Here is a 25,724-nt window from a genome sequence, read left to right as displayed (position 1 = left end):
CCTGCACAGCTGGCCCCGTCTCAAGTCAGGAGCGTGGGCTGGGGAACTGCTGGCGGTTGCTGAAGGACACCCTTTGGTTCGGTCAGTAGCTACTGAGCACCTGCTGGAGCTATGGCAGGGCACAGAGCACACCTCGTCCCTTTCTTCACGGAGCTTGTGATGCAGCAAAGCAGCCCGGAAGAGGTGGTGGGAGTACGGGCTGCGGTGAAGGCGATACTTTGGGCCTCACGGAGCTCTGCGAGGATCGAATGAAATGATCCCTCAGCATTATTCATTTTGAAAACCACGCAGAAGCTAGGCACGACAGCTCCCACCAGAAGAACTTTTCTGCCGTTCACACAAAGTGAGGGCCGAATGTAAAAGCAGCTCCTTGAAGCCGCTGGAGAACATTGGAAACCAGAAGAAGGGAGCGGTGCTGGGCAAGTTCGCGTCATTTTACGGCCTTCAGCCTGAAGATAGGCAGCTACGACGCTGGCTACGTGCTGTTACTGGAAGGACTCAAGCACAAAGTTTGGGGCAGAGTTTGAGCCAGGGAAACTCCAAATCCTGCAACGTCTCTGCTCATTTTTCTGCCTGTTTTTTGGGGTTTTTTTAAGATTTTATGTATCTGCTTTTTAAAAGTTTTTAATTTTCTTAAAGATTTTATTTATATGAGATAAGGAGAGCAAGCGAGCGAGAGCACAAGAAGGGGGAGTGGCAGGCAGAGGGAGAAGCAGGCTCCTCACTGAGCAGGGAGCCTGATATACGGGGCTCAGTCTCAGGACGCTGAGATCATGACCTGAGTCGGAGGCAGACATCCAACCGACTGAGCCACCCAGGCGCCCTATTTTTTATCCATTTTTAGAGTGAGAGCATGAGTGAAGGCAGGGGGAGGGAGAGAGGGGGAAAGAATCTTAAGCAGGTTCCTCACTGAGTGCGGAGCCTGACATGGGACTCCATCCCACGACCCTGCGATCATGACCTGAGCCAACACCAAGAGTTGGACGCTCAACCGACTGAGCCACCCAGGCGCTCCTTTGGCTGGTTTTTGAAATGGTGGATTTATGGGCCAGAGTTTAAGCAGCTCAGCTAAAAAAAAAAATGGGACAGATTTCTTCTGGCTCCTGTTGCGGGGGAGAGTTTTGAGTTTGAGTCTAGCCAAGTTACGTGTTAAAATGAGAATATCCACAGCCTTCAAAGGAATATAGCAGAATGTAGCGTCTCTGCAACATATCATTTATACTGTGTAGGGTACAGCTTAGTATTATTAGAGGTAAAATACAGGGAAGATGAAAATGGGACCCTTAGTCCAGAGAAAAGGCAGCAGTGGAGACTCACCCCAAGGTGATGACTCGTTGGAATCCTCAGGTGTGTTTAAGGGTGCTCAAGGACGTAAAGGAAAACATGTTCATAGTGGGAAGTAGTAGATCTCAACAGAGAGAAACTATTGAAGAAGAACCAAATGGAAATTCAGGAACTGAAAAATGTAATATCTGAGAAAATTAGGGGAGTTGGGGGATGATGGGAGAAAGACTGAAGGCTTGGTTGGCAGAAATGATTGAAGAACAGAGAGGACAAAGATGGAGACCAGAAAGGGGCAGGGCCTCGGGACGCCGTGACGCAGTGTCAGCAGGTCTGACGCACCTGTGATTGGGGTCCCAGGGGAGAGGAGCTAGAGGAGGGGGCATAAAAAGTTTGTGCAGTACTAACTGAAAATTTCCCACGTGTTCTGAAAGACGTGTGTGTACGGATTCATGGAGCTCAGCGGAGTCCAAGCAGGAGAAAGAAAAAGAAAACTTTGCTTCGGTTCATCATCGTCAGAGTGCTAAAAATCAACAGGAAGGAGAAAATCTTGAAAGCACCCGGAGGAAAGGAAGACATTTCACATCCCCAGTCACATGGAATGTCACAGCCTTCTCTGCAGAAACGGGAATGACAGCCTCAACATGGAGGGCAGTGTAGTGTGGGAGGAGTTAACCCAGAATTCTTTATCCAGCAAAAATATCCTGTAGAATAGAAGTGAAAGAGATTTTAGGTAAAATACAAGAGCATTTTAGGTAAAATACAAGAGCATTTATAAGAGCAAATACATCAGCAGCTTGCTGTAAGAAATGCTGAGGAGACTAAAGACAGTCCTTCAGGCGGAAGGGATGTGTTACCATGTGAACACTTGGTCTTCAGGAAGGAAGGAAGAAGTGGTGAAATGGGAGGTAAAAATAAAGAGTTTTCCTTTTAATTCCCTTAAATCTGACTCTTTACAGCACAGAACAGGGTTTATGCTGTCTGTAGATGGGATGCATGTACCACATGTAGCATGAAGAGACTCGGGCGCAAAGACACAGACGATTGTGAGGTTCTTTCTTACGTGCTGAGCTTCTCATCCACTAGACTGAAAAGTTGGTGTGTAATGAAATCTCTAGAGCAACCACTTACAAAATGATGCTGAAAAGCCAATACATAAATTAAAATGGAATGCAAGGCAGTATTCCGTTAACTTGGCCCAAAGCAGGCAGGAACAAGAGGTGCAGAGACAGTGAGTAGCAACGTGGCACGTAAGGAATTCTCTCAGCCACGTAAGGAATTGCGCTACACGGAAGTGGACAAAACAGGCCAGAGAGCAGGGGTGAAGAAGAGCCATTGTTGTGCTGAGAGCGACACCCACTCTCAGAATATGACACAGTGGCTTGAGAATGGATGGGTCGAGATCTGCCGGGCAGGTAGGAAGCCCGAGTTCGTGGGGACAAGCATACCCACCTCAGACAAAGTGGACGTCCAGTAGAGACGGGCATTGCCAGCGAGAAAGGGGGCAGCTCACGGGATGAAAAGGTCAGTGATGAGGCACAACCGCTGGGAATGTGTGTGCTCCTGACAAACAGGGCTCGGGGGTACATAAGGCAGAGATGAGCAGAATTCCAGATTTCGCTGCCATGCCCCCAGGGCAGGCCCAGCGGGTCCCGGGCAGGTCGTGGGTGCTGATCCCCCGGCACCTGGACCAGCAATGTGTGCATTGCCTGAGCCAGGAGTCATGAAGACGTGATGCCAGGAGGGAGTGCTTGTGGCCAAGGAGGGTGCGGGCCGGGGGGGGGGGGTGGCGGTGGTGCGTGGCAGTTGGATGAGACTGGCATCTCACTGGAGAGCGTGGGTTTGTCGGGAGCCCGGCGTCTTGGGAGGGTTTGGTATCACCGGGGTAGGTGGATGCAGGCCTGGCAGGTGAGGGTGTTCCAGGGATGGAGGGGGCCAGCCACAGCCACGGGCCAGACCAGAGGGGTTTCATGGGCTGGCCTCTGCAGCCCGAGGGTGGGTTAACAGAGGGTTGGTGGTTGGGGTCTTCTCACTGGCCAGTCAGTGTTTATGAGTAAAGTTGTGCCATATTAAAAACCCCAACAAAAGTAAGAGTCCATGTACCCAGGGGTAAGAGCGCTCCGCGTCGTACATGTGGAGTAGTTTCGCTCGCAGTCCTTCCTGGGGCAGCGTGGGCCCGGCCTGGGCGGTTGCTGCTGCCCCCTCTGCCTGCCCTTGCCGAGGAGAGGCGAGGCCCCAGGCCTGCGGTAGAAGCCATGGCACGTCGCGGGACATGTCCCTCAGCAGGTGGCACGGTGCTGGGACATCAGTAGGAGCACGGTTCTGCCTGGTGTAGAGGCCGAAGAGATGCCTTGACCTGTGGATGGCGTGCGTGGGTGTGTTAGTGGAGGGTGCGTTAGTGGAGGGTGCGTCCCTCTGCTGACGAGTGCGGCTCCCAGTGGTGCATCCCAGCACCCCGTTCCCCAGTGCCCGTGGCGGCGCGGCACGCAGACCGGGGGATCGCTGGCAGGCCAGAGCGCTGTCCTTGTCTGAGTAAACGTTTCATTGAGGTAGGACACAGGTGCACGGTGGCAGCCTGTGGCAGGGGGCCGGGTCCCCAGTGACCCCCATCCAGGTCAAGAAGATGATTACACACCAGCCCCGAAGCCCCCACCCCTCCTAAGGGCCACCGCCACCCTGGCATCTGCCAGTAGAGCCCCCGTTAGCCACTTGGACTTCATGTAAACGGACCGCACGTTGTGAGCCGTTCCGTGCCTGGCACGTGTGGGGTCCGGCTTGTGCGTGGCTGCAGCCTGGTCCCCCCAGCTGAGTGTAGCGCTCTGGTGTGTGGAGTGTGCCGATCACCTGGTGACGGGCACGGGGTTTGTGCGATAGGGTGGCAGCAGGTAGTGCAAGGGGGTCCTACCTTCTTGCTGTGTGACCCAGCGCAGGTTACCTAACCTCTCTGAGCTTCAGATTCCCCACCTGGACAATGGGCACAATAACCCCTACCTCCCAGGGCAGTTAGGAGGGTCAGAGCAGAGTGGATATCTGGTGCCAGATAAAACACCTTGGCTCCAGCTGAACACCAACCCAGGCCTCCCCTCTCGTTGGCCCCTTAGGAGCCACTCAGAAGCCCACCGTGGGGGTCAGGGAGCATGTCAGTGTCTGTGCGGCCCCTCAGCAGGACTCCTGTGATGGATTTTGGGCAGTGAGGCCCAGAATGGCCCAGAATAGCAGCGGGGGGAGGGGACGGTCCTCACTCCTACCCCAGTTCTGGGCTGATGGGGGTGCGATGCCTGATGCCAGTGAGGTGGCATTGAGCAGCCGGAGACGTGGGGCCCTGGTCAGCATTAGCAGCACCGCAGGTGCCTGGTCTCTGTGTGTGCGTGGCCGGTCCAGGCTCTGCTGGGTCTAGCAAGTGCCGCTTGTCACACTTAGTGCCCGGCTGTCGGGGACGCCTGCTCCGAGGCCCAGGTGCTGGCCTCCAGCCACCTGATGCTTCTCGGTTGGGCTTTGGTGGGTCTCAAATCTTCCAGCTTCAAAGGTAGGTCTTGGACCCCACGGTGCCTCTCCTGGCCCCGGGTGTAGGTGTGCACGTGTGTCTGCGCGTGCTCGCCCCCGTGACAGCTCGCCACGTGTCTGCCACAGGCCTTCCGGAGCAGTACTACAGCCTCACCTGGTTCCTGAGCCCCATCCTCGGCCTCATCTTCACGCCCATCATCGGCTCCGCCAGTGACCGCTGCACCCTGAGCTGGGGCCGCCGGCGGCCCTTCATCCTTGCCCTGTGCGTCGGCGTGCTCTTCGGCGTGGCACTCTTCCTTAACGGCTCTGCCATCGGTAAGTGTCCCTCCGCCACGGCCTGGCAGACGGGCTGTGCTCTCGGCGCCGTAGGTCAGCCTGGCCGGCCGTGGGCTGGCGCGGGGCTTCCGGGCTCTCCTGGCAGGGCTGGGGCCGGGCCCCACGTGGGAACGCCGTGGGGACCCGTTCACAGGGAAGCACTTCCTGTTGTGACCGCTTGTGTCCCCTGCGTATCTGACAGCGCGTCCTGTTTCCAGAGTTTCAGAAATTCCCCCTTCTCTTTTCTCCTTTTCTCAGACTTGGTATTGAAAGTGGCCAGACCCAAGCCCATACTTGTTTTTTTGTCTCGTGTACTCATGGTTGGTTCTGCCTTTGTTGTTGTTTTGTTTTGTAATTAAAGCCAGTCTGTGTGGGAAAATAGTTTTTGCCCTGAGGGAGCCCATCAAAACTGTTCAAAACAAGACCTTGTTTTCGGGCAGTGGCTTTTTAAGACCGAGGCTGCATCTGTGTTCTGACGTATACCACCAGACCCCAAGTCTGCGTCAAGTGAGGTGGAAGCGGTGACATTGGATCACTCACGGAGAGGCCCCAGAAACCCTTGGTTTCTCAGAGGCCTGTGTGGGGCCGGACTGGGGCCCAGGAAGGCCACTGCAGCCGGCTGGCCAGAAGTCTGGAGGGGGCCACTTTCCGGGAACTGTGGGCACGGGGCTGCTGGTGCTCTCAGCCTGTCCCCTTCAGCCGATGGAGCAGGTGTCCCTTGCCAGCACTTTGACCCAGAGAGAAAGCATGGCGTTCTCCGAGGCTGTGTCTGTGGGACTGGCATGGCAGTGACGTGGGGGCCCTGGCCTCCGCCTGGCACCCTGTCTGGCTGTGTTCACGCTTCTCCTGGGCTTCTCCCCTGCACCTCCCATGCTGCAGCTAACCTGCCCCGGGGCCCAGGTTCTCTACCCATGGCCCCTCCACATCCATGGGTACAGGATGCCAGCCGGCCTCATGGACCCAGCTGTAGCTTGGCCACTGGGGTACCAGTTTGGTCTCTGGGTTCATGGCAGGTGAGACATGGCATGTGATTGCTGCTTCCTTTGGGTGCTTACAACCTGCTGAGGGAGGAATTGTTCTAGAAGTGGGGCCATTCCCGTCGCTCCTCAGAGCTGCACCTTTCTGGAACGTGGGCTGCTCCAAGAATGCACTTGACGACCCCGGGGCAGATCATGAGCACTTCCGTGGGCTGGGGTGGTCTGTCACCTGAGGTCTGAGTGTGGCCCTCGCACAGCTGGCCCGTGTTTCTGGCTTGGTGCCTTGGGTACGGTCTGAGTACGACGTGTCATCAGTGTCGGCCTTGGAAGGTTTGTTCTTCTTGGAAAATAAACACATGCTCACCACGCAGCATCAGTGAGACAAACTCAAGCAGTCTTCCGTTGGAAGGTGTGAAACTACAGTGGATGACCTGGGAGACCCATCACGTGTTCAGTAAGCGCCGAAGGAGCACCCCCCGCAGGCCCTGGCCCGGGAGCTGACCTCGAACCCCAGTGTGGTGCGTGTGACTGAGTGTGTCACACATCACCTTTCCTCACTGATGTTCACTTAGTGCTCTGAACACGGTCCTCCTTCCCCAGTGAGGGTTGGGGAGGAAGGATCGTTTTCCCTTTTTAGTTACAAAATGTGAAGGTAAGTAAGCTTTGAGGTTCACCGAACAGTTAATGTGACTGGGGAGCAGAAATAACCCTGCAAATAACAGAAATGGAAAAAACAGGGCCTGTCTTCTGTACTGAACGTCTGTGCCCAGGAACACGCCCCTTTCGGGCGTTGGCAAGAGCGCCCCCATCCCCCTGTAGGTGGCTGTCTGGTCTTGGGAGCTGAGATCTGACTGCCCCTGTATGTTTGGTCAGGTCTGTCCCTTGGCGATGTCCCCAACCGGCAGCCCATTGGCATCGTCCTCACGGTGCTGGGGGTGGTCGTCCTGGATTTCAGCGCCGACGCGACCGAGGGCCCCATCCGGGCCTACCTGCTGGACGTGGTGGACAGTGAAGAGCAGAACATGGCCCTTAACACCCACGCCTTCTCCGCCGGTGAGCGCGCGCCCCCTTAACACCCACGCCTTCTCCGCCGGTGAGCGCGCCCCGCGCCCGCGCCCCCTTAACACCCACGCCTTCTCTGCCGGTGAGCGCGCCCCCCGCGCCCTGCCCGCGCCCAGCTGGCCCCAGGCCGGCCGGTGCGCCGAGGCTGTTCCCAAGGCCCTCCTCCCCACGTCGGGCGGCACTGGGCGGCGCTGGCCAGCAAGGCGGTGAGCAGGCCGCTGCTAAGCTCTCCCTGCACTCGGGCACTGCTCACATCCGTTGGGAACAGCAGCTTCCTGAGCTTAAGGGATGGCGGTCAGTGCTGCCCAGAGTCCCGGGCAGCCATCTGTTTCCTATCCTGGCAGATAGCTGCTCCTGATTCCTTAGGCAGGAGTCTGTTAAGCCAGAACTCCAAACCTAGGGTCAGCTGTAGTTTCTCAGCTTGTTTTTCCTACCATTTACTCATTTTCCATCCCCAAAACTTGTCCTGACTCAGGACGTAGCTATGAATGTTGGCTCGGGTCGCGATTAAGGGTAAGGGCCCTTCGAGATCTTTTCCTAGCTTCCCCCCTCCCCCCACCCCCCACCTCCTGGGAGGGAGTGTCGAGCCGCCCGACATGGCTCACAGGCTCCGTCTGTCTCCACCACCCACTCAGGCCTCGGCGGGGCCGTCGGCTACGTGCTGGGGGGGCTGGACTGGACGCAGACCTTCCTGGGCGCCTGGCTCCGGACACAGAACCAGGTGCTCTTCTTCTTCGCGGCCATCATCTTCGTGGTGTCGGTGGCCCTGCACCTGCTCAGCATCGAGGAGGAGCAGTACAGCCCCCAGCAGGAGCGGGGCGGGGAGGGGGCCGACGCCCTGCCCCCCACTGCCCGTGTGAATGTTCTGGACGGCGGCGTGGCCCTGTTCCCTGAGGAGGTGCAGTCGGAGCACGAGCTCACGCTGGACTACCTGAGCGTGGACATGGTGCGCAGCAAGAGCGACTCGGTGCTGCATGTGCCGGACGCCGCCCTGGACCTGGAGCCCGAGCTGCCCTTCCTGCCCGACATCGAGCCCTCCATCTTCCACGACGGCTCTTACCCCGGCACCCCCCGCAGCACCAGCCAGGAGCTCGCCAGAGCCAGGCCACCGCCCCGCCTGGCCTCACTGCTCAGGGAAACGGCGAAAGAGGACGAGACGCTGCTCGATAATCACTTGAATGAAGCCAAAGTCCCCAATGGCAGCGGCTCCCCCCCAAAAGACGGCCCCGTGGGCTACACGAGGGTGGACGTGAAGCCCCCCGCCGCGTCCGGCTCCATGAGGCGGCGCAGGCACATGTTCCGGCGGCAGGCCTCCAGCACCTTCTCCTACTATGGCAAGATCGGCTCCCACCGCTACCGGTACCGGCGGGCCAACGCTGTGGTGCTCATCAAGCCCTCGCGCAGCATGAGCGACCTGTACGACCTGCAGAAGCGGCAGCGACAGCGCTGCCGGCACCGGAACCAGAGCGGGGCCACCACCTCGAGCGGCGACACGGAGAGCGAGGAGGGCGAGGGCGAGACCACCGTGCGGCTGCTCTGGCTGTCCATGCTGAAGATGCCCAGGGAGCTGATGCGTCTCTGCCTCTGCCACCTGCTCACCTGGTTCTCTGTCATCGCCGAGGCTGTCTTCTACACCGACTTCATGGGCCAGGTCATCTTCGAAGGGGACCCCAAGGTGAGCGCCCGGGCGCGTGTGCCCGCGGCCGCAGCCTGGCGCGCTGCGTCCAAGAGGCTGCTCCCGAGGGGGTGCAGGGGGGGGCAGGCGGCTAGCGTGCGCCCCTGTTGCTGTGCTCGGAAGGTCCACAGAGAGTAGCTGGGGACGCCGGGGGCTCCACGAGGCAGGAGCAGCTGGGAGAGGCTTGAGGGGGGCACTGCCGCAGCGCCCCACTGCTGTGCACCAGCCTGCCCCAGAGCTCAGCGGCTCCACGGAGGGCCCCTCTGCGCCGCGGCCTGGCCCGGCCGGGACCTGGTTCTGTTCCCCGTGCCATTAGCTGGCTCACGACCTGTGGCTGCGTTGCCCGACATTGGGCCAAATGGCCTCAGCCCAGGCTCTGGCCTCCCTCCCCTCCGGCTCCGGCACAGGACAGGGGCGAGGCTGGGAGGGGTTAACACCACGTGCTTGGGTCCCAGCCGGGACTGTGGCCGAGTCTCCTGTCAGTCAGTGTAGCATTCATCACTGTTTGTAAAATGAAGAGCTTGCTTGCAGTTGAGATGTAAAGTCACTTTCTTTGCCCAAAGGGTGTGGCACGTGATCCCTGCCCCCCCTGAACCCCAGTCTCATTTCCGGAACAGGCCCCCTCTAACTCGACCGCCTGGCAGGCCTACAATGCTGGCGTGAAGATGGGCTGCTGGGGCCTGGTGATTTACGCGGCCACCGGTGCAATTTGTTCAGGTAAGCGATCCTCAAGGTGGAGAAGTATTGCTCCCCAGGAGATGCCCAGTGATGGGAAATAGGGCCAAGGTCATCCTGCTCGGAAGGCGGGCCTGACTTTGAGCAGGACTGTTGTTCAGGGGCAGACGCATGGAAACTTGTGTGTCTAGAATTGGGCATCCTGAGACCTCTGCGGTTCCTGCCCGGGGGCTCCTCAGAGAGGGGCTCTGCTGGAGATGGGGTCGGGAATGGGGGGACTCCAGGAACCATGCCCACAATCCTGGGAGAGGGGTCTTTTGCATCTTAGCCAGGAGGGCAGGGAGAGGTGGTGCCGGCATCCCAAGGCCTGCATGAGGGCATGAGGTGTGTTTGCAGCCGTCAGGGTGGCTGCGGGAGCAGTTTGCCGTGGGGGAGAGGCCTTTCCCTGGAGGTGCAGGTTATCCTTGAGGATGGGGGTCGGGGTGGCATGCTTAGGCACACCTTCCAGAAATGGGGCACAGTCAGGGTCCGGGATCTCTTTAAACAAGTCTGGCCTAGGTCCTGCCCATTCTCTACATGAACCGTGGAGGGGGAGGTCAGCTTTGTTTCAGCCTGGCCTGGACCTGAGGATGGCCAAGGTGAAGGCCATGAAGCAGTGGGAAGCCCGCCTGACCATCACCACAGCATTGTCTGTGTTTGACAGAGAAGTTCTCAGGAAGGCCGTAGAGGTGCTTCCTGGGGGAGGTAACATTAAGCCGCTGGGTCAGAAAGGGTCGGCAGGAGGCTGTCCCTCTAGACCCAGGGGTTCACCCGTGAGGAAACCAGCCACAACTCGAGATCCCAAGTCAAGACTGGTGTGGGGCTGGACTGGTGGGCAGGGTCCTGGCCAGGCCGGCCTACGGGGCGGGGAAGCCCCAGGGAGCTGCAGGGTGGGACCAGGCTCTGGGCTCTGGGACCCAAGAGGGCTCATGTCTGAGGTGCTGGAGCCCCAGGGAGTTAAGCGAGGCATGGTTTGCCGCAAGCTGTTGGGGGCAGGTGGGCCGCGATGTGGGGGCAGGTGGGCATCGAAGGAGCCTCCTTGGAGTGGAGGCAGCAGGGGGCTGTGGGCGGCGCCCGACGGGAGTGAGGTGGGCACGCAGCTCAGGGCCTTGTGGCCACGCTCTCTCTACAGCCCTGTTACAGAAATACTTGGACAACTATGATCTGAGCATCAGGGTCATCTACGTGCTGGGGACTCTGGGCTTCTCCATCGGCACAGCCGTGATGGCCATGTTCGCCAACGTCTATGTTGCCATGATCATGATCAGCACCATGGGCATAGTCTCCATGAGCATCTCCTACTGCCCCTACGCCCTGCTTGGGCAGTACCATGACATCAAGGAGGTGCGTCCGTGGCTGGGGGGCGGGGAACAGTGGATGAAGTGCTGGGGCACGAGGTCACCAGCCCAAAATGTACATCAGGTCAGATCATCAGACCCATCTGGCTCCAAAGCCCGTGTTCTTCTCCACTCATCTCGAGGCAGAGCTCTGTACCTTCCACTTGGGGGACATTTGGGGTGTTTCCCCTAGATCTTTGGTTCTGAAGGGACCAACAGAGCCACCACCTGCCTGGGTCAGTCTGAGGCCCAGGCTTCCTGGCTGCAAGGCTCTGTACCTTCAGTGGCCTGGGCCACTGGTACCTGCCTGGAGGCTTCAGTTGCATCTTGAGGGATTTTGGTTGGGCACCTGGGAGGCTCCCTGCCCCCTATTGTCCCCTCGTAGACCCCTGAGGACTGCCAGCACTGTCCTGTCCAGTTGAGCGTGAGGCACCTGGGTCAGTCTATGCTTTGAGTACCTACATTTAAAGAGAAAGTAGACAGGTGAAATCACTTTAATGGTGTATTTTGTTTATCGCAGTACATCCAAAACACCCATTATTTCAACACATTCAGTAGAAAATATTGATTATTCTCCCCAAGCCCTGAAATGAGGGTGTATCTTATACCTATGGTTCCTCTCGACTCAGACCAGCCATCTTTCAAAGTGCTTAGTAGCCACAGTGCGGATGTAGACCGTGGTTCTCAAACTTCAAACACAGACCCTAAAAGGAAAGGAAGAAACCCAAAAAAGCTCGGATTTCTTTCTTCCTAAACCTAAACTATGTTTAATCTTTCCTTGCACAATTATAGAAGCAAAGTAAATCCACTATGATTAGGTTCCTATCAAATACCAAACTAACGAAAATCCAAAGAACAGCATTATTTTTTTAATAAGCTTTTTAGTTGGAGCATAATATGACTACAAGAAAAGTACACAAACTGTAAGTGATGAAGAGCTTAGTGGATTTTTGGAAAACAAACTGGAAAAGCTAATGCAGACCCAGAAACAACAGAAAGCTGGGCCTCATCCTAACCTCTGACCCTGTGTAGTCATCCTGCCAGTGTTTGAACCTTAGGCGACTGGAATATCTGCTTTGACTTCACGCCTGTGCTTACGGAGGGCGGCGGTTCTTCCTTCCCTTTCGTCTCTCACCATCTGGCCACAGTCTGTGCTCCGTGCTGCTGGCGCTGGCATTGGGTGGCGCCCTTGTTTCTGGTCCCCCTGTCCTCTCTTCCACTGGCTGGTCTGTCCTCAGACAAGTGTTCTACTCTTCTGAGTAGCTTCGTAGTAAGACCCGACACCTGGTGCTGTGTGTCCTTCAACTGTGGTGTTCGTTACGATTGTCCTGGGTATTCTTGACGGTTTACTTTTCATCTAAATGTTAGATCAGTTTCTAGGCTTTTGCATTGGAAACACATTGATGAAATAGATCAATTTGGGGAGAGTTATAAACTTTATAGTACTGAGCCTTTCAACCCATACATATGGTGTATTCTTCTGTTAATTCTTACAGCGTATCTGTGGATTCTTTTGGACATCCACAATCACATCATCCGTGTATAATGGGATTTATTTTTTCTTTTCCAATCCTTAATACATCTTACTTATTTTCCTTGCCTTCTTGCAATGGCCAGAATCTCCAATACAATGTTGAATAGAAGTGGGACGGGGTCAGGGGACAGGCTGAGTGGAAGGCAAGTTTTGTGTCCAGACTTCTGAGCTAATATTCGAACCACGGGGACGTTGACTGACGGCTCAGCACCCTCCCCCCCCCCCGCCCAGCCCTCACTCTTGTGCTCTCTTCTCTTGCAGTATGTGCACCACAGCCCTGGGAACTCCAAGCGCGGCTTTGGCATAGACTGCGCAATCCTCTCCTGCCAAGTGTACATCTCCCAGATCCTGGTGGCGTCCGCCCTCGGGGGCGTGGTGGACGCCGTTGGGAGCGTGCGTGTCATTCCCGTGGTGGCCTCCGTGGGCTCTTTCTTGGGCTTCCTGACAGCCACGTTCCTGGTGATCTACCCGGAGGTGTCTGAGGAGGCCAAGGAGGAGCAGAAAGGCCTGTCGCGCCAGCCGTCAGGTGACGGCGGGGACGGCAGCCAGAAGCCCACCGTGCTGACGCTGTCCCGGAAGCAGGGCCTGCAGGGGCTGGTGGAGACAGAGTCCATGGTCTGAGCCTCGCCCCTGTGCACACACATTCCGGGGGGGGTGGGTGGCGGGGTGGGCAGGGGTGGTCACTGTTGGCTTTGGTGGCAGCACAAAGCAGAGTTCCTTCACAACACGGGTGGGGGTGCGGTGGTCGTAGGGTAGGCCTGAGCCACTAGGCAAAAACACCACACTAACTACTCTTTCCACAATTAAATCATTTGAAATATTTTTTTTTAATTGAAAAGGATCTTCTAATTTCAACTCTTTTATTCCGCAGGTATATTACTCTGCATGTTTTTTAAAATTACAAGTCAGATTTACAATAGACACAGGCAATTTAGAGAAAAGTAAGATTTTCATTTCCAAGGTTATAATTGGAAACAGAAGTATGTGCTGTCCTTCGTGTAGCCGGTGACTGAACCTTTCCACGCCTCTCTGGACGCCTGCAGGCGTTGGGACTTCCTGTCAGATCTCACGTTTTGTTGGTGCTGCAGTTACTGGAGAGTATTTTTCTTTATCGTTATTTTAGAAAACAATGTTTTTTCTTTCAAAACTGGTTTCCTTAGAAGAAACAGCGTTTCTTCTTTTTCCTCAGAGATTCTGACAGATGGCGTGAGCGGCAGGCCTGCCTCTGGGCAGCAGGAGGCGGCAGCCGCCCCCCCACCCCCACCCCCACCCACGGGGAGGCAGGGCCCCAGGGACCCTGTGGGCGGGAGAGGGTGATCGGAGGGTGACCCACGGGGATGGCGGGCTGGGACGGGCACCCGCGGCGGGCAGCGTCCCAACTGGCAGATGGGCCCCCCCCCCCGGTAGGCGGGCGCGCGTGTCCATGCCCAGACCCCCGACCCCGTCATCTTTGTCCGAAGCTCCCCAGAGCGGTGGTGGACTCTTTCATTGCACTTTGACTCGTGTTTCAACCATTTGTTGGGGAAATCATGAGGGCAGAGCTCCAGGCGTGGCCTTGCCCCCTGGGTCCTGCCACCAGGCCTACCTCGGGTGTGTGGGGCGCGGCCCCAGCGCGTGTGAACTCCTCATGCTGGGACTCTACTGACCTCTTCTGACCTCTTCGCCTGCTCCTCTCGCGCGACGCTGGAACCGGAGCAGTGGCAAAGTGAAGCAAGTGTCTGGGCCCAAAGGAAGGTCCACTCCCCCAGAGGACTCTGGCGGTGTTTTCTGCTTCCAGCGTCTAAGCCAAACCCGGACTTTGGGGAAAGTACAGTCACGAAATGCTGCAGCTACTTGGGAATGCTTTCCAAACCACAGTCTCTTTATAACTGAGCAGTTTCTGCTTTTCTTACTTGGAATGGTCAGTCTAAGCTTCCTGGTGTCACCTGGACACAGACAATGGTAATACTTCGCTGCCTCAAGTTGTTTTTTAAATAAAGAACTTTAGGATGCATGAACAATCATGCTGCAATATGATCATTCTAAAGCAAATATATATGCATACATATATATATATATATATATATTTCAAGATGAGACTAAGCAGTTTTTAAATAAATTACTTGAATTTTCTGTGTATCCCAAGGACTGGCTGTCTAGTGTACTTGGCCAGCCTCTGGCCGCGCCGTGTCTCCCGGCCGCTGGTGGCGCGCTGTGCAGGCCGTGTTTGTGTCTAAGGACCAGCGGGGCCCGTCCACTCAGGAGCCCAGGACCTCGGAGGGCCGGCACCAGGACGCTAGCGTTTTCCGCATGTTCACGCGTGAGGCTGGCCTCGTGAATGTGGACCTTGGACAGGGAGAGTCTGTCCTGCTCCTGGAAGCGCTGGCTGGCCTGGGCACGAAGCCCCAGCTTCCTGCGCCAGCCAGGCTGGGCACCCTGGGCAGGTCCCTGTATCCAGTTCACCCCAGCCCCGTGACAGCTTTGCGGCCCTGGGTCCCCCTGCTTTGGTTCTCAGGGCCCCAGGAGGGTCCTCCAGGGCACAGCCTCCATCTAGCCCGCCTGCTCCGTAGGGGTCTCCCTGTGGCCGGAAAAGTGGGAAGAGTGGGCGGCAGGAGAGCGGACCATGCGGGTGGTGGTGGAACAGTCCCGAATCCAGACGTGACGTGAACGAGCGTGTGCCTCTGGGCCACCCACCTCCCTCCAGGGCCGGACGCACGAGGCCTGGCTGGGACTCGGCGTTTAGGCACAAGGAGCTTACGGTGGGACCACTGTCATCAAAGCGTGTTAACCTTTGACGTTCCAGCCTTCCACTTCACCCTGCTCTGAAATACCAAGGAGCCCAGAAGACACGTGGCTGAGGCTCCCTGTTAGAAGAGGAACAGCGCACCCCTCCCAGGACCAGCCGGCCTGGGCTGGGGGTGCTCCAGTCGCTGTCTAACGTGGACGTTGATGACCAGTCTTCCTCCCTCTGTAGGTCTGGTCTCGCAGACCTACGAGGAGAGGGAGGAGGTGCCTTGTGGTTTGGATCAGAGTCGGTCTCCGGAGCTGCCTTCCTGGGCCCTCGTCCCGGGTGTGAGCACAGAGGGGCACCTCTGCCCACCCTCGAAGTGACATGTCAGGATCGCACTGAGTGTGTTCACCAGTGTCTTAAGAGCCGTGAGGAGGAGCCGGCCGTGGGCACAGCGTGGTTGCGCTCTGTGGCTCAGCGGAGGGTGGGAGGCGGTGTTTTCTAATGCGGTAGCTCAGGTGGGCCCCAGGGGGACGGAGGAGGATGTCCCAGAGCAGGCCATCTTTGGCCTGGTGGTGGAGGGTTCTGTGACAGGCCCACGCGTGCCCGCTGGGTGGGCTGGCAGGTGTCGATGCCCGGGACAGGGGTCCTGGGGTTTGTGGGCCTAGGTCCGTGGGCTGGGAGTGTGGCCGGCAGTTGGTTTACTGTGTAGTATAAATGGGCTGCTTACCGAAACAGGGTAACGTGGGTCTGATTTGCACTTTTGTTCCCTATAAAAGTCAACGAAGTAAAAAAATCAAGGAGATGACTCGAACCCGTGCAGCCGAAGTCTGGACTGTGCTGGAGCCGGGGTGGGGAGGTGGGCAGGCGTCTCAGCTGGCAGCCTCTGTGGCCCCCGCCCAGAGGTGCTCAGGTGTGTTCCTTAAAGGTACCAGTGTGTGGGGAAGTGGGTCTCTGACCCCCAAATCCCCAAAGGGCAACCGGCGTGTGGGGCTGCAGGAAGCAGGAGGCGGAGGGGAGCTGAGCTCAGGCTGAGGGGCGGCGCTTCCTGCCCATCCCCCCCCCCCCCCCCCGGGGTGGCACAGCCTGGCAGCCTGTGACGGCTAACGTGTGTGTCTGACGACTCGAGGAGGTGCTGACTGTTCCCTTCGGGGTCTGATGGCGCCTGTGGCAGCTGGAGTTGGCGGCACCTGTCACTGATCAAGTTTGTAAAACACCCGCAGTTCACAGCTGACCCGCACGCGCTTCGCCAGAGACACTGACCAGCTAACCCTCAGTGAGGGCACTGGCAGCCAGTCCTCTTGGGAGGGCGCTGCTGGGGACAGACCCGTCTCCTTCGTGTTGTATCTGCGGGCATCCATCTCCCTGCCCGCTTCCGGGCCACTTCCCGAGCACTCCTGGAGTGGGAGTACGGCTGGAGGGGGACTCAGCCCAGCGCTCCCCGGGAGTGGGGTCCATGCGGCCCATCTGGGGGCCCAGCCTCAAAGCTGCGCGTTACCTCCTCACGGGAAGCCAGCTGCCACCGTCCCGGCCCGAACCCCGAGTCTTGAGATGGCCCTTTGGCCAGCGCATCCTCAGGAGCCGGCTCTTTCCACCGGGACCTCCGGCAGAGCTCAGTGCCCACCCCCCACCTGCTGAGTCCGCTGGCTCTCCCCTGGGCTGCTGGGGGCACGTCTCCTTGTGCCATGGACTGAGATGGTCTCTTGGTGGTGGAAGGACCCGTTTGTTGGAAATGCCTCTTGTTAACGAGAGAAACTCCCCAGGCATCTTGGAGCAACACTATTTAGTTCCATTGTGAACGGGCCACGGGACTTTTTTTTATCAACTTATTAAGTTGGGGCAGTATACTAGCTCTTGCTGATTTTAGCAATGATACAAGTGTGTGTTAAACACAATGTTTTATGAGGAAAGGGGATTATAAAGAAGAGTAATATCGCATATTAACTTTTTATATTAGGTGGTGCAAAGTGGCCTGATGTCTGTGTGTCTGTACGCGAGCCCTCGGTTGTGTTGTTTCTTTCCAGGTACACTGAGCTTGCGTGTCGGCCTCACTGTTGTGCACACGGTTGTTTGTGGGGCACTCCATCTCCACACCGAGGCCGGCCTGGCCTCCCCCCAGGGCCTCCCTGGGTCTGTTTTGCTGTAACTCTGTGGTTAAATCTTAATAAACCTTCCCTACCAGGTGACCACGTGGGTGTGTCTGAGTCACTTCCCCGCAGCCCCTCCCTGTGCCTTCCTGTGGCTGGGCTGGGGACCTGGGCCTGCCCTGCCCCCCGCTCGGGCCAGGGTGGGTCTCATGGGGGGAGGGCAGAGAGCCCCCAGGCCTGCTGCCGAGTGTGGACAGAGTATGGGCTCACTGAGTCTTCCGAGAACCTCCCCCCAACCCCAGTTCCCAAGCCTGGGGGCCCGTGTTGGAACCCCCCAGCACAGGCCACGTTCAGCCCCGGCCCCTCCGGGACAGCTCCCTCGGCCAGAGGCTCTGCCTGCCTCGCGGGGCCCAGGGGCGTCCAGGTAGGAGCCATGCTGGCTATGCCCAGAGGGCCGGCCCGGGGCTGGGGTCCCAGGACAGGTGTGGCCCCAGGTCTGGCCTCCCCTCCTGTGAAGAGGGGGAGCTGCTCAGAAGCTGGGCCTGCACCTCTGGCCACACAGGTAAGCAGCTGAAGCCTGAGGTTTGGGGTGCCTGTGCCTCAGGCTGGGTGGGGCCCTGGGCGGCAGAAGCTGCTGCCACCCCCCGGGGTGGCCCCGGAGGAAGCGGGGGTGGGGGGGGGAGGGAGGGAAAGGTTACTCAAGGCCACAGGGCCAGGGATATCTGAGCGCAGGGCGGGGCACCGGGAGGGAGGGAGGGACTGTGTGGTCCCGGCGGGGTCCCTGGGGAGGGGGTGGTGGCTGAGGCTGGAGGCCCCTGGAGCTCTGTGCAGCCTTCCTGCTGCCCCCACAACGCCCGCTGCCGCCCGCCCGGCCTCCGTGAGCCTCACCTGGTGCAGGTGCCAGGTGGCGGGCGGTGGGGGGAGGGGGCGGGGGGGGGCAGCCTGCCAGATTCTGCACATGCTGACGCAGAAACCACGTGTTGGTTTGGTTTGGTTTTGTTTTTACAAAAAACGGAACCACGCGTGGGTTTGCAATCGACATGTTCTGTTTCGCAAAATATTTGATCATCATATTCGTATGTGTAGGTCTCCTACATCCTTTTAATAAGATGAACAGAGGGTTTTTGTTTTGGGGGTTTTCTGTTTTTTGTTAGTGAAGTTTCTGTCTACTGTGTATATCTCCTCTATCTTTCTTAAAAATGCAGCACTAATTTACTTTTTCTGGGTGACGCACTTTAGGATTTTCCTGGGAAGAATGGGGCACCTCAAGTAGGAGCTATGTAGACAAGAACAATTTATTTGTGAAACAGTTAAATTATTAATGAGAGAGCTCACCTCTGGCTTCTCACTCCATCTGGAGAACACATTGGTTGTAATTATCAGTCTTTCGCTTCCACTAACGTGGCTCTTTGACATCATTATGTTACTTGGTTCTTCCAACGAAATGGAAAGGAGGAGACTGCACTATAATTTTTAGATCAGGAAACCACTCAGAGACCAGAAGGCAGACACACACGTGTTCTATTCCAGGCTCTTAGAAATGGTAGAAAGCGCACCTACACTCCGACAAGGGTAGGAATCCTGGAAGGATGGAAAGCAATCAGACTGAAGACGGAAACAATCTGAAATGCTCACAGGGAACTTTTGTGAAGGGTTGGAAGGAGGTTCCGTGGGGAGGGGGATTTGGAGGCAGCTCACAAATCCCATAGCTCTCTGGCGGAGGTGGTCGCTCCGGGAGTGAAGGCCTTGCCCAAGCAGCCTTCTAACTATCTGAAGGGATTGCCGAGTCACGTGCTAGGTGTATTTTTAACGTTATAAAAAGCTACCAAACGTTCCCGGGGGGGCCCCACGAGTCTGCTCCCACAGCCATGAGCGAGAGCTCTAGAGGCTGCTGCGCGTGCCTGCCCAGCACCCGGCCAGGCCAGCTTACCCAGTGTCGGCCAGTCCCCGGCTGGGCGGCTCCCAGGAACACTCGGACGCTAAGCATCTCTTCCTGGGTTTGCCGTTTGTACATCTTCCGTGGAATGTCGAACTGGATGTTCTGTCCTGGTGTTTAGTGGGTTTTTCTTATTAATAGGTTTTTAAGGCTACAAGTCCTGATGACTATTTTCTCCTCGTCTCAGAGAGGAAGAAGTGTGCCTTGTTCCTGAGTTCTGAGGGAAAGACTGAGTCTCTGGCCACGAAGTACGACCGGGAGCTTTCATCCTGAGCGGACGCTGAATTCCCTCAGGGGCTCTTTCTGAATCTAGTGAAATGAGCATGTGTTCCTCGTTTGAGTTTGTTAATACAGTGAATTACATCATGGGCTCGAATATCCTACCAGTCCTGGGATGAATTCCACTCCGTCATAGGTATTATCCTTTTCACTTATTGCTGGATTTCTTTTTTTTTTAAGATTTTATTATTTGACAGAGAGAGAGAGCACAAGCAGGGGCCGTTGCAGGCAGAGGGAGAAGCAGGCTTCCCGCGGAGCAGGGAGCCCGATGCGGGACTCGATCCCAGGGCCCTGGGGTCACGACCAGAGCCGAAGGCCAACGCTTAACCGACTGAGCCCCCCAGGCGCCCCTACTGCTGGATTTGAATTTCTAAAATGTTGTTAAAGATTTTAATGTTTATATTTATGAAGGGAAATGGTGTTTCTTTTCTTTGTAATGTCTGGTTTTGGTAGCAAGGCAATATTGGTATCATAAAATGAGATAGGGAGGCGTTCACTCCTTATTTTTATGAAAAAAATTAGCATAGAAATTACATGTTATCCTTGTATGTTTGGAAGAGTTCACCAGTGAATTTTTAAAAAGATCTATTTATTTATTTTAGAGAGAAAACGTGCAAGGGGGGCGCGGAGCAGAGGGAGAGGGAGAATCCCAAGCAGGCTCCATGCCCAGCACGGAGCCCAAGATCATGACCTGAGCCAAAACCGAGAGTGAGATGCTCAACCAACCGAGCTACCCAGGCGCCCCCATCGGTGAATTCTTTTTTGTTTTTTTGAAGGTTTTAAACTATGGGTTAAATCTCTTGATTAGAAATGAGGCTCTTCAGGCTATTTCTTCTGGAATGAGCTTTATTGCTTTGTGCCTTTGAAATAATGTTTACATTCCAGCCATGTTGTCAAATTCATTGGTATCAAATTCAAAAAATTCCCTTACTATCTTTTTCAACAGCTGTAGGATCCATAGATTTTTTTTGTTGTTGTTGTTCTGGTTTTTAATTGAGGTGAACTGACATACGGCGACACAGTGTGCGAGTCTGTGAGTTTTGACACATGCACATCCCTGAGTAACACACACATTCTGCATAGAACATCTTTCTCACTGCAGAAAGTTCTCTCTTGACGCCTTCCAGTTCAATCCAATCCTACATTTACATTGATTCGATATCAGGCAACCACTGATAGGACCTGAGCATGGATTAGTTTTGTCTGTTTTGGACTAAATATGGATGGAAACAGAGTCTGCAGCCTTTCTGCCTGGCTGCTTTCACCCATCGCACTGCCTCGGAGGGTGGTGGTACACACTGCCGTGTACCAAGTGGGCCAGTCTCTTCACTGATGGGAGGACACACCACAACCGTTCTCTGGGTGATGGGCGTCTCCAGTGTAGCCCTATTACAAATAAAGATGCTATGGACATACTCATAAGAGTCTCTTTGTAGACGCAGGTTTTCGTTCCTCTTGGGTAAAAAACGAGTTGGGGGGGGTGCCTGGGTGGCTCAGTCAGTTAAGCGTCCAACTCTTGATTTTGGCTCAGATCATGATCTTAGGGTCGTGAGATCAAGCCCCATGTTGGGATCCCTGTTCACGGGGAGACTGCTTGTGGTTTTCTCTCTCTCTCTCTAAAATAAATAAATCTTAAAAACAAACAAAACAAAAAAAAACCCCGAGGTGTGGAATTGTGGAGTTGTAGGGTAGGTATGTGTCATTAAGAAACTGGCAAACAGGAGCCGGGGTGGCTCAGACGGTTAAGCGTCTGCCTTCGGCTCTGGTCGTGATCTCAGGGTCCTGGGATGGAGCCCCGTGTCGGGCTCCCTGCTCGGTGGGGAGTCTGCTTCTCCCGCTCCCTCAGCCCCTCCCCCCTGCTTGTGCTCTTGCTTGCTCTCTCTCAAATAAATAAATCTTGAAAAAGTAAAAGAAACTGGCAAACAGTTCTCCCAAAGTGGCTGAGCTTTTATCCAGCAGTCATACACAGTAAATCCCATTTGCTGCATATCCTCATCTATGTTCATTATTGTGACTCTTTAATATGAGCTATTCAAATGACTATCAAGTAGTATTTCATTGTGGCTTAATGTCTTTCCTAAATGACTAATGATTTTAAGCATCTTTTCAAATTGGCATCTATATATCTTCATTAGTAAAGTATCCTTTGCCCATTTTTTAATTGGGCTGTTTGTATTGAGTTCTAGAAGCTCTTTATATGTCATGGGTAGAAGTCTTCGTCAGATCCAGCATTGTAAATATTTCCTTTCGGGTTTTTTTTTTTTTTTTAATTTCTTAATGATGTATTTTAATGATGTACAATTTATCATTTTTTTTCTATTTAGCTTTTATTGTGTTATTCTCTAAGATATCCTTATCTATACCAAGGTTGCAAAGATATTCCTTGTTTGTTTCTAGAAGTTATAGTTTTACATCTAGATGAACCACCTCGAATTAAATTTTTTGAAGTGAGATTAGGGTTGAGCTTCTTCCTATTTCCACACATTTATCCAGTTGTTACAGCACTGTTTGTCAAAAAGATTTCCCTACTGAATTGTCTTGCAAGTTTTGTTGAATATCAACTGTCAGTTGACAGTTGTATCAACTGATACAGTCAGTTAAGCGTTATCAACTGATATAGTCAGTTACGCGTATGTTTCTAGATCCTACTTTCTGTTCTGTTGATCTATTTATGCCCACACTCTTACCGTCTTAATCACTGTAGCTTTTGGGGAAGCTTTACATTACATACTGTGAGTTCTCTAGCTCCGATTTTTCCAGGGTTATCTTGACTATTCAACCTGGCATTTCCATGTGTGCGTGCACGCCTGTGCATGTCAAATTGTCAACATATATATTTTTAAATTGTGTTGGGATTTGGATTGGAATTACATTGAATCTACTGGGTTGACTTGGAGAAAACTAACATTTTTACAATATTTAATCTTCTCATCCATAAACATAGTATACTTTTCCATTTATTTAGGCCTTTTAAAATTTCTCTCAGCAGTGTTTTGGAGTTCAGTATACAGGTCTAGCACATCTTTTTCAGTAAATTTATTCGTATCTGATGTGTTTTTAATGCTATCATAAGTCATATTTTTACATTTTCCAATTGTTTGTTAAAATATAGAAATGCAGTGGTTATTCTGTATTGACCTGTATCCCACAGTCTTGCTAAATTTGCTTGGTCTAATACTTCCTTTAAAAAAAGATTCTTTAGGATTTACGTAATCGGTAATGCTGGCTGTGTATAAATAGTTTGTCCTTCTTGTCCAGTCTTTCGATCATCTATTTTTGCCTTCGTGCCAAGGCCAAGACCTGGGGTGTGGTGTTGAATGGGGGGATGAAAGTGCGCGTCCTTGCCCTGTTCCCGGTCTTAGAGGGGCACAGCCGGTCTGCGGCCGTCAGGTGCGACGTCCGTTGTGGGTTCCCGCAGGTGCCCCGTACCAGTCTGAGGACGTTTGCTTCTCAGTTTGCCGGGATATGTATTGTGAACGATTATTTTATTCTGTCAGTTTTTTCCTGCATCTGTTGAGATAACCACTGTAGCTTTTCTCCTTTATTCTGTTAACATGTGGAATTTCCAGATTGATTGTCGAATGTTAAATTAGCTTTGCATTCCTGGAGCAAGCCCCACGTGGTCATGCTGTATTATCCTTTCAAAATGTTGCTGGATTCAACCGGCTAATATTTTGTTCAGGCATTTTGCATCTATGTTGATGAGGGGAACCAATGTGCGCTTTTATTTTCCTGTAAGATCTTTTGTCCGGTTTTAGTACAGCATCATGCTGGTCTCCTAAATGGGTCAGGAAGTGCTCCCTATCCTTCTGAAAGACTTCTGTGGGATTCTAGTATTCCATCCTAAAGAGTTTGTTAGAATTCACTAATGAAACCCACAGGGCCCGGGATTTCCTGTGCGGGAAGGTTTTTGACCAAAGTCAATTTCCTTAATAGATGTAGGACTATTAAGATTTTCTATTTCCTCTTGCACTGGCTTCAGCTTCATACAGTTGTTTCTCAAGAACTTTGTACATTTCACCAAATTTATTGCCATAAAGTTGTTCACCTACTGTTTTGATGTCAAGAAGATTTCAGCCTGTCTTTCGTTCCTGACACGGGTGATTTGTGTCTGCTCCTTTTCTCTTGATTGGTTTTACAAGAGTTTACCAATTACTTTACAGAACCAACTTTTGGCTTTGTTGATTGCTTTCCATTTCATTGATTTTGGTCTTACCTTTATTATTTCCCTCCTTTACATATTTTGGATTAAATATGCTTTAATCTTTTCCTATATTCTTATGATGGAAGTTTAATGTTAAACCTTTCTTCTAATAGAGGCATTTAAAGCGATAACCTTTCTTCTAAACACTGCTTTAACTGCATCTCACGAATTTTGTACTTTTTAAATTTCTTGTGTAATATTTTTATTTGACCCATAGGTTATTTGGAAGTAATGTTTAATTTCCAACATAATTTTCATTTGGGGATTTTGAGGGCACTGTTGCTGTTGATTTCTAATTTAAGTCTGGTGTGGTCTGAGAACATATTCTGTAAGATTTAAATCTTTTCACACTTAGAGTCCAGCCGTATGATCTAGCTTGATGAACAGTCTTTGTACACTTGAAAAGAAGGGGTATCCTGTTGTGGGGTGTAGCATTCTGTAATGTCAGGCCACGCTGGCGGATGGTGTTGAACCTTCTGTGTTGTCACTGAGTTTTTGTTTACTGGTTCTCTCACCGAGGGAAGGGTGTGAAAATCTCCCGACTCCTAGTGTGGATCTGTTTTCTCCTATAGTTCTACCATGTCTGCTTCATGTGTCTTGAAGCTCTATTAAGTGCATATATAAATATATATGGATTATGTCTTATGGATTAATAACACTATCACAAGGAACAGAATTGCCTTTTTGGCATTATGCACACGAGTTGGAGTCTGTTTTGTCTGACGCAAATAGCGATACTGCAACTGTGCTGATTGTCTGCCTTGTGTGCCCGTTCCAGCTTTCATGGCGCACCCCCCCTCCCCCGCTCCAGGTTGGTGTATTTAAAGTGCATCTCTTGTAGATGATGTGTGTGTTGGTCTGTGTCTTCTTCCAAGGACACCTGTCATTGCATTTAGGGCCCGCCCTAAGCCAGGATGACCTCATCTTGGGTCCTCCAGGGGACGGGACATGGACTGGCCTTTCTGGGCCACTGCAGCTGCTGTCACGTGTTTACAAGCTCTGAGTATTTTCACGAGCGCCCAGCAAAGCAGCCTGGCTGGAGTATTCTCTGGGCCGTTCCGGGGCCCAGCAGTGGAGCGCCCTTCTTAGTCACCCCACCAGCCCAGGACTTCATGGACTAGGCCTGGACTAGGGCCTGCGGGCCTCTGGCCTCACCTGGGGCCCTGTTCCACCTCTCTGTTCCAAGGCACAGAAACCTAGGGCTTTGGAGTCCTGTGCCTGCTGAAGGTCATGGTCACGCCATAGCAGAGCAGTAGCAGCACAGGTGAAAAACTAGTTCCTGAGTGTCTGAGCCTCTTACTCGCCCGGAGACCCCATGGCATCGCTGCAAGAAATACAGACATTTCCAGGCAGTAGACACAGTGGGGCAACTCTGCCTGGCTTTCTATCCAAGCCTTCCCCAGCCATGCGGAGGAAGCACCCCTTCATCTTCCTAAGGAATCTTCTAGAAATGGAGAGAAGTCATGTGCTTTTAATTCAGACATTACAATCACATCCGATTCCAAGGTTGTCATTTGAGGGCAGCCAGTGCGTTCACATATTGAGAGAGCAGATCGTAAAGGCGGTAGCAAGTGACCATCTGGACAACTTCAGCAGTAGCAGAGTGGGGCAAGCGTGTGATGGGCATCGTAGCGCTGGGCCGGCACCCAGGGCAAGCTTTCTCTTCTATTGTTTGAAATACAGCTGGAGAGCTGAAATCATATTAAAGTCGACTGGCTTCTCATTCAAGATAAACACTTTTTTTGGGGGGGGGGGTACTAACTTAATTCAGGTTTCTGAAGCCACAACAGGGAAGGCATCGTCTGTCTAATGAATTCCAGCTCATCTGGGGCTTCCTGTGACAAATCATTCATCACGGAACCTCTTCAAAGCATAGAGGAAACACCGAAGGCATAAAGTGCCCTTTCCATTTTAACAACCCCCACCGGCCACTCTATCACTGTCAAGTAAGATCTGGGAAATTGTCACTAAGAATAAAGGGAATGAAAAGTCTGCATTAAAATAACGATGCATGCTTAGAATGAATCAAGAGCAAACCCAAAATGGTCCTGGATTATTTTATAGCTCTCTCCCACCAGTGAATGTGGGGAAAGTAAGGAGACAGGACATCAG

General features: G+C 53.7%; 1 protein-coding gene across 7 annotated transcripts in view; it reads left to right on the top strand.

The window, feature by feature from the left end:
• Positions 1-13,237, top strand: part of SLC45A4 (solute carrier family 45 member 4) — a 67,793-nt gene extending 54,556 nt beyond the window's left edge. For 4 of the 7 annotated variants that reach the window (XM_027624471.2, XM_027624489.2, XM_027624499.2 and 1 more), the window contains 6 exons: positions 4,912-5,100; positions 6,951-7,130; positions 7,775-8,814; positions 9,432-9,531; positions 10,661-10,872; positions 12,661-13,237. In XM_027624471.2, coding sequence (XP_027480272.1) covers positions 4,912-5,100; positions 6,951-7,130; positions 7,775-8,814; positions 9,432-9,531; positions 10,661-10,872; positions 12,661-13,020 — 2,081 coding nt within the window. In that variant the 3' untranslated portion in view covers positions 13,021-13,237. Of the gene's footprint in view, positions 1-2,167; positions 2,190-2,682; positions 2,806-4,911; positions 5,101-6,950; positions 7,171-7,774; positions 8,815-9,431; positions 9,532-10,660; positions 10,873-12,660 lie in introns of those variants that run through there. The other 3 variants (XM_027624509.2, XM_027624526.2, XM_027624518.2) reach the window with 3 other exon arrangements.
• The last annotated feature ends 12,487 nt before the right edge of the window (positions 13,238-25,724 follow it).

The sequence above is a fragment of the Zalophus californianus genome, chromosome 4, assembly GCF_009762305.2.
Source record: "Zalophus californianus isolate mZalCal1 chromosome 4, mZalCal1.pri.v2, whole genome shotgun sequence".
Lineage (NCBI taxonomy): Eukaryota > Metazoa > Chordata > Mammalia > Carnivora > Otariidae > Zalophus > Zalophus californianus.
The sequence above is the reverse complement of the archived record's forward strand: the minus strand, read 5'-3'. Positions and strand labels throughout refer to the sequence as shown.